At 59.0% G+C, this 8,158-nt stretch overlaps 1 protein-coding gene across 1 annotated transcript in view; it reads left to right on the top strand.

The window, feature by feature from the left end:
* Positions 1-8,158, top strand: part of Pxdn (peroxidasin) — a 41,620-nt gene that overhangs the window by 24,869 nt on the left and 8,593 nt on the right. Inside the window, exons 13-18 of the mRNA XM_013028869.1 lie at positions 909-981; positions 1,272-1,380; positions 1,940-2,097; positions 2,622-4,125; positions 6,705-6,839; positions 7,784-7,992. Coding sequence (XP_012884323.1) covers positions 909-981; positions 1,272-1,380; positions 1,940-2,097; positions 2,622-4,125; positions 6,705-6,839; positions 7,784-7,992 — 2,188 coding nt within the window. The remainder of the gene's footprint in view (positions 1-908; positions 982-1,271; positions 1,381-1,939; positions 2,098-2,621; positions 4,126-6,704; positions 6,840-7,783; positions 7,993-8,158) is intronic.

The following is an 8,158-nucleotide window of genomic DNA, read 5'->3' as shown; positions in this document are numbered from 1 at the left end:
GGGGGGAGGGGCCTATCAGATACACAGGGGAGGGGCCTGTCTGTCAGGTACACAGGGGAGGGGGCTGTCTATCAGGTACATAGGGGCGAGGGGCCTGTCTGTCAGGTACATAGGGGGGAGAGGCCTATCAGTTACATAGGAGGGGAGGGGGGCTGTCTGTCAGGTACACAGATGGGGGGCTGTCTGTCACGTACAGGGGGGGCGCTGTCAGGTACACGGAGGTGGGGGGGCCTGTCAGGTACATAGGAGGGGGAGGGGGGCTGTCTGTCAAGTAAAGGGGAGGGCGCTGTCAGGTACACGGAGACCGGCCTGTGCGCCTACCCTATTCCAGCAGTTAGCAGTTGGTGTGGGCTGGGGGGTTTGGGGTAGGGGTGAGCAAAAAGACTAAAATTAATCTGTGAAAAGATGGCCTCAGAGCGCAAGGATTATTGTGGCAAATCAAGTGATTCTATTAGCCACAGGAAAGCGGGAAAGAAAGGAGACGGGGAGGAAAGGAGGGAGAAAGATGGGGAGACAGTTGTACCGGAGTCCACGTGAGGAGTGCATTCTGGGTGGAGGAGGCCCGACCCAACAGGAGGCCGAGCATGGCAGCCCTGCGCTGTGGTCGCTCTGAACTGTGCCCATACCCGGCATGGCTGTGGGGGCCTGGAGGAAAAGCATCACCACCAGCTGCCCGAGGTGGGGGCTACGGTGGGGGATGAAACGTGGTTGGAATGTAGTTATGTGGTTGGTGGCTGAGGCCGACAATAGTATTGAGGAGAGGGGACAGAGTGCACCCTTGGGGTGAGCGTGTGGGGTGGTGTGACTTGGGGTGGGTCGAGGGACGTGCGGTGTGTCTGTGTGGTGTCTGTCCTGTGGAATGGTGTGAGGTGTTGCTTGGCCCGGTGTGCAATGCACGTGGTCTGCAGAGAGGAGAGTCGCGCCCTGTGCAGATGTGGGGTGGTGGCTGTGACAGCCAGATGGCAGGACACGTCCTGAGGGGTGAGGGGCAGCGTTGGAGAAGGTTGGGCTCCGGGAGAACATGGGTCCTTGAGAGGAAGCCTCCTCCACGTTCACCACCAGCTGGATCCCAAGGGGAGCCCGTGACGCCCGCTTCCTGTCTTCCTGGGCTGTGGCAGCCTCCTCACTGTCGGAAGACAAATTCTAGTAGAATTTGTGATGCAGTCATTTCAGCGTTGGTTTGAAAAGGAGGAATAGCTGAGGGAAAAGCACGGTCTGTCCAGATGAAGGCGTGTCTAGACGTGGCAGCTTACGTGGGCCCGTTTTCCTAGTTCCTGATGTCAGTCGGAACGGCGACCCGTTTGTTGCTACCTCTATTGTGGAAGCCATCACGACCGTGGACCGAGCCATAAACTCAACGCGGACGCACCTGTTTGACGGGTAGGCGGGCCCGGGTCGGGCCCGGGCTGGGTGAGGGTTGGCTGGTGTGCAGTCCTAGTTCAAGGCCTCTGCCTGTTTTATCTGATGGAAACACTGCATGTTAATCCTTCAGGCAGCGTTGGCTGTGGCTTTTCTAGGTGCTAGCAGGAGGGATCCTTTCCAAATAGGATCTGAACTGTGACTCACAACCAAAACATTTCAGCAGGCTTAACTCATTCCTTTGGCTTGTCACTAACGATTGGGCAAAAAGCAAAATGTTTTAAGAGTTGCTATTGGGTCTTGTTTGTGTTGGCAATCCTAGCTGTTTTTCTGCACCTTAATTGAAATGCAATTCCTGTGACTTTCTCTCCTGACTTATTAATGGTTTGTTTTTAGTGTCTTTGGTTCTTGTCTGTCTGTCTGTCTGTCTTGCTTGCCTTCCACCTGGGATAAGTAAGGTACGGTTCATCACGTTGTCAAAAGTAGCCATAGAAATTTCCTTCACATAAGTCTACTTTGGGAGTCTGGCTTTTGTCTCTGGTAATTCCTTTTGTTGTTCCTTTCCCTCCACTCCTGCCAGCCGTCCACGTTCTCCTAACGACCTTCTGGCCCTGTTCCGGTACCCCCGGGACCCCTACACGGTGGGACAGGCCCGGGCGGGAGAGATATTCGAGAGGACCCTGCAGCTTATCCAGGAGCACGTGCAGCACGGCCTGATGGTCGACCTAAACGGAACAAGTCAGTGCCCGCCCTTGCTCCTCTCCCTAGGCTCAGCCCACACACACCATGCTAAGCGCGCTTCACAAGAAGCCCTGTGCTTCAAGCCCTCGCCCAGAGCAGGTCTGCACCGTTCTGCCCAGCGCACGCGGGCTGCCGTGTCTTAGGTCAGTGGCTGGTGCTCGGACGCAGAGCCTGCCGAGTCTGTGGCAGGTCCGGCCTTGCGGCCAGGCAGTGTCTGTCCGCCCCACAGGCTGCGATCACTCAGTCCTCACAGGGCAGATCGCACGGAAGCCTTTGCCGAGTCTCTGGCTTCGTGCCCACAGAAAGCAGAGCTGAGCACTGTTGGAAAGATGTTTTTGAAGACGTGCACCCAGAGGGTGGGCCCCTAGCTCTGGTGGATGGTGTGGGCACGCAGCCACCACTCTGCTCGGGTCCTCACTTCGACCAGGCCGAGTGACCTTTTCACGTGCTTCCCTGTCCGCCCTGCGGCTTCCGGGGTGGCGGGCGAGCGGGCGGGCGCTGAGCGGCCCCGTTGGTTACAGGTTACCACTACAATGACCTGGTGTCACCGCCCTACCTGAGCCTCATCGCCAATCTGTCCGGCTGCACCGCGCACCGGCGTGTGAACAACTGCTCGGACATGTGCTTCCACCAGAAGTACCGCACGCACGACGGCACGTGCAACAACCTGCAGCACCCGATGTGGGGCGCCTCGCTGACCGCCTTCGAGCGCCTGCTGAAGGCCGTGTACGAGAACGGCTTCAACACGCCGCGCGGCGTCAACGCCGGACGCCACTACCACGGGCACGCGCTGCCCATGCCCCGCCTGGTGTCCACCACGCTGGTGGGCTCAGAGGACGTGACCCCCGACACGCAGTTCACGCACATGCTCATGCAGTGGGGCCAGTTCCTGGACCACGACCTGGACTCGACCGTGGTGGCCCTGAGCGAGGCGCGCTTCTCGGACGGGCAGCACTGCAGCGCCGTGTGCACCAACGACCCGCCCTGCTTCTCCATCATGATCCCTCCGCACGACCCGCGCGTGCGCGCCGGCGCCCGCTGCATGTTCTTTGTGCGCTCCAGCCCGGTGTGTGGCAGCGGCATGACCTCCCTGCTCATGAACTCCGTGTACCCCCGGGAGCAGATCAACCAGCTCACCTCCTACATCGACGCCTCCAACGTGTACGGCAGTTCGGACCACGAGGCCCGCAGCGTCCGCGACCTGGCCAGCCAGCGGGGCCTGCTGCGGCAGGGCATCGTGCAGAGGTCCGGGAAGCCGCTGCTGCCCTTTGCCACGGGGCCGCCCACCGAGTGCATGCGGGACGAGAACGAGAGTCCCATCCCCTGCTTCCTGGCCGGCGACCACCGCGCCAACGAGCAGCTGGGCCTGACCAGCATGCACACGCTGTGGTTCCGGGAACACAACCGCATCGCCGCCCGGCTGCTGGCGCTGAACCCGCACTGGGACGGCGACACCATCTACCACGAGGCCCGGAAGATCGTGGGCGCGGAGATGCAGCACATCACCTACCAGCACTGGCTGCCGAAGGTGCTGGGCGCCGTGGGCATGAAGATGCTCGGGGCGTACCGGGGCTACGACCCTGGGGTCAACGCCGGCATCGTCAACGCCTTCGCCACCGCGGCCTTCCGGTTCGGCCACACGCTGATCAACCCCGTGCTGTACCGGCTGGACGCCAGCTTCCAGCCCATCCCGCAGGGCCACGTGCCCCTGCACAAGGCCTTCTTCTCCCCATTCCGGATCGTGAACGAGGGCGGCATCGACCCGCTCCTCAGGGGGCTGTTCGGGGTGCCCGGGAAGATGCGGGTGCCCACGCAGCTGCTGAACACGGAGCTCACCGAGCGGCTCTTCTCCATGGCGCGGACGGTGGCCCTGGACCTGGCCGCCATGAACATCCAGCGGGGCCGCGATCACGGCATCCCGCCCTATCACGACTACCGGGTCTACTGCAACCTGTCGGCTGCCCACACCTTCGAGGACCTGAAAAATGAGATCAAGAACCCCGAGATTCGGGAGAAGCTGAAAAGGTGAGTTTCAGGAAACCAGAACACAAGGGCTGTGTGTGGTGCTTAGTGTCCTGGACGGAAGCCTCCGTGTGTGTCCAGTGTCCTGGACGGAAGCCTCCATGTGTGCCCAGTGTCCTGGACGGAAGGCCCCAGTATGTCCGGTGTCGCTGGACAGTGCTGTGTTGCTAGGCCTGAGCCAGGTGTGGTCCGTTTTGCCCACCAGCCTCACTCTTGTCTGCTCAGATGGCTCTGTGAGCCAGCAAGTTTTGGTGAAGATGAGAGTTGTGCATCCCAGGCTCTGGCTTTGGTTTGCTCAGAGGTGATGGTTGGGGGAGGCCTCTCCTAGGCACAGGGCCTTCACCCCCCAAAGAACAGTGCTGCTCCCGAGGAGAGGAGAGCAGGCCAGCAGACAGACCCACTGGGAGGGTACCGCACCTGCAGCCACCTTCTGTCGCCTGTGAGTCTGATGAGGCTTCAGCTCTCAGTGCAGGTGATGGTCGCGCGGGGTCGCGCCAGGGCCTCTGTCCTTAGCTCACTCAACGTTGTTTCATGTTGGTTATGACGTCGTCTACATCCGAGTCTTTTACAAACATAAAAGCAATTAGTCATTCATTCTCCCTTGATGACTGTCCTGGTTTTTGATCTCTGAGCCAGGTGAAGGCCATTTTACATGTAAGATCTGCTATTTTCCACTTAGTCATTAAAAAAACCCAAAACTTTCCTTGTGGCCTTGAACTGTGTTCCCTGGCGTCCCTCGGGACCTTAGCTGAGCCCCTCTGCCCCCACACCGTCAAACCCCGAGCCCTCAGGACTCCTCCTGGGCTTTGCTGTGAGCTATCTCTAGGCCTCCAGGGCTCTGCTGTTCATGAAGCTCACAGCATTAGATTACCAGGGGAGGGGGGGCGCACACCTCCACATGTGCAGTGTGGGTTTTTCTCCGTGCTGGCTAATTTTACAAATGTCCTAGCTTTGTTCTTGTAATGACTGCCACAGATTAGTTCACTAGTCGTTCCTCTCTTTGCCAAACGATTTCGCAGTGCAGCCCTGGGCTGGTTCTGTGTGGAGGCAGAGATGGATATTCGCACATCTGTTCTGTTAACCCATGACAGGCCGCGGAGGGCACGGCTGAAGGGCGATGAAATCCCAGCACCGAAGGCAGCATTTCCAGCCGTCTTCTGTGCTGGCAGCCGCATGAAGGTCTGCATCTTCAAGCGGCTGGGCTGGAGAGCTGGGCCGGGCTGGGCCGCTCCTGCACTGTGTCCTGCAGCATGGCCTGCAGGGTCTTGGGGTTGGCATTGGGTCCCTGGGGTGCATTGCAGGCTCGTTCTCACAGCGGAACCTTCCAGCTCTTGAACCCCAGAGGGGTGGGGACAGAAAGAGGACAGAAAGGGGGAGGTGCGGGGCGTGCACTCCCGCTCCTTTGCAGGTGACTTCGGTGGCATCTTGTAAGTGGAAGGAAGGGCAGTCCCCATGCTCAGAAGAAAACAGAGCGATGCCAACTTAGGCAGAACGCTTGCTCCACTCATGAAGTGAGAGCCGGGCGATGCGGCCCATGTCGGCCCTCAGGCCCACCGAGTGCCCCTCCCCCAGGCCGTGAGAGGAAGCAGCCCAGCGTTTTCTCAGCTCCCTTGTCTTTCAGTGTGTGCGTGTCTGAGGTATGCATGCAGCGGGAAACTGGGAAAACCTGTGATGAGTAAGTCCTTCTCCCACCCCACTTTTCGTCTTTTGGTAGTACTGATGAGGGCTTGAACTCCAGACCTCTTGCAGGCATTTTACTGCTTACGCCATACCCCTAACCCTTTTTGTTCTGGTTATTTTTGAGGTCTCAACCTTTTGCTCAGCCTGGACTTTGATCTTCCTGTTTCATACTTCCCATTGGAGCTGGGGCCCAGACTTTCCTTTGGAGATGGAGCCTCACATGATTTTTTTTGGGGGGGGCCTGGGCGCTGTTCCTTTGCTCTTCAGCTCAAGGCTAGCGCTCTACCACTTGAGCCACAGCGCCACTTCTGCCTTTTTTCTTTTTGCTTATGTGGTGCTGAGGAATCGAACCCAGGGCCTCATGCATGCAAGGCAAGCGCTCTACCACTGAGCCACCTTCCCAGCCCCCCTCACATGATTTTTTAACTTGGCTGCCCTTGAACTGTGATCTTCTTGGTAATGGTCTTCCAAGTAGGGAGGATTGCAGGCGTGGGCCCCTCCTCTTAGCTGAGACCACAGGGCCTTAAAAAAACTATAGATGACAAGCATAGCTGGGCACCAGTGCTTATACCTGTCATCACAGCAGCTCATGAGGCTGAGATTTGAGTATCGTGGTTCGAAGCCAGCCTGGGCAGGAAAGTCCCAGAGAATCATCTCAGACACCCAAAAGGTGGAAGTAGAGCTTTGGTTCAAGTGGTAGAGTGCTATCCTTGAGCACAGAAGACCAGGGACAGTGCCCAGGCCCTTTCAAGTCCTACAACCAGCACACACACAAAAGGAAGAAAGGAAGAAAAGACTAGCAAGCAAAGGTGCAATGTGTGTAAATAACGTGCAGCGGTGTGAACAGTAAGGTCTGTGTTGTATCACATGCCAAACGGAAGTGTGTGCTTCTTTCACCCCAGGCTCTATGGCTCACCACTCAACATCGATCTGTTCCCAGCCCTCATGGTGGAGGATGTGGTTCCCGGCAGCCTCCTGGGGCCAACCCTTCTGTGCCTGCTCAGCACACAGTTCCGGCGTCTGCGGGATGGGGACAGGTAAGCACCAGCGTGCGGCAGGGTCTCCTGCACCCCCTTCCCGGGCCTGGGAGCACAGGAGTGGAAGAGGCCCTTCCTGTCCTGGCCCAGTGTGCCGCTGCGTGCCAGCTGCCGTGCCAGCTGCCGCTCGCGTCCAGACCCCAGGGAGAAGCCCGTCTTCAGTCGTTGAACTTCGGTGAGACAGCTTCGCTTGAGGCCAGTGAGCACTATGAGTTAATGTCCTGAGGATCTGGACGTACGGCCCCTGCAGGACTAGCACCATCTCCAGGCGTGTTCCATTCCGCGGGGCTGGCACAGTCTCTCCGGGGCGTGTTCCATTCTGCTGGGCTAGCTCACCGTCTCCAGGCATGTGTTCTGGTACAGGGCTAGCACAGTCTCTCCGGGGCGTGTGTTCTGGTACAGGGCTAACACACCATCTCCAGGCGTGTGTTCTGGTACAGGGCTAGCTCACCGTCTCCAGGCGTGTGTTCTGGTACAGGGCTAGCTCACCGTCTCCAGGCGTGTGTTCTGCGGGGCGTGTGTTCTGGTACAGGGCTAACACACCATCTCCAGGCGTGTGTTCTGGTACAGGGCTAGCTCACCGTCTCCAGGCGTGTGTTCTGGTACAGGGCTAGCTCACCGTCTCCAGGCGTGTGTTCTGGTACAGGGCTAGCTGACCGTCTCCAGTCATGTGTTCTGGTACAGGGCTAGCTCACCGTCTCCAGGCGTGTGTTCTGGTACAGGGCTAGCACGCTCTCTCCGGGGCGTGTTCCATTCTGCGGGGCTAGTGTGCTCTTTCCACTCGCGTGTTCCAGCCTGCAGGGCTGTCACAGGCTCCTGTGCTGGTCTTCCTTTTTTCTCTCCTTGGGTGGAGTGCTGAGCCATGTCTGAGTCTTTCAGTCGTTGTCATCGGAGGTTGCCGCCTCTGCTCGGGGGACTGAGCCACTCTCATTTCTGGCACACAGGCTGTGGTACGAAAACCCGGGGGTGTTCTCCCCCGCCCAGCTGACGCAGATCAAGCAGACGTCACTGGCCAGAATCCTGTGCGACAACTCAGACAACATCACCCGCGTGCAGGCGGACGTGTTTCGGGTGGCGGAGTTCCCACATGGCTACAGCAGCTGCAAGGACATCCCCCGCGTGGACCTCCGGCTGTGGCAGGACTGCTGTGAAGGTGCGTGGCCGCCCGTGGTCTCTGCGTGCTCACGGGGTGGCACCACCACGGGGACTTGGCAGGCAGGGTGCCAGCCTCACTGGTGTGTGTGTGTGCACAGCCGGGCGCCTAGTGACACAGCCTCACTGGTGTGTGTGTGTGCACAGCCGGGCGCCTAGTGACACAG

This window comes from Dipodomys ordii, unplaced genomic scaffold (genome assembly GCF_000151885.1).
Source record: "Dipodomys ordii isolate 6190 unplaced genomic scaffold, Dord_2.0 Scaffold115, whole genome shotgun sequence".
Taxonomy (NCBI): Eukaryota; Metazoa; Chordata; class Mammalia; order Rodentia; family Heteromyidae; genus Dipodomys; species Dipodomys ordii.
This window is presented reverse-complemented; position numbering and strand designations above follow the sequence as displayed.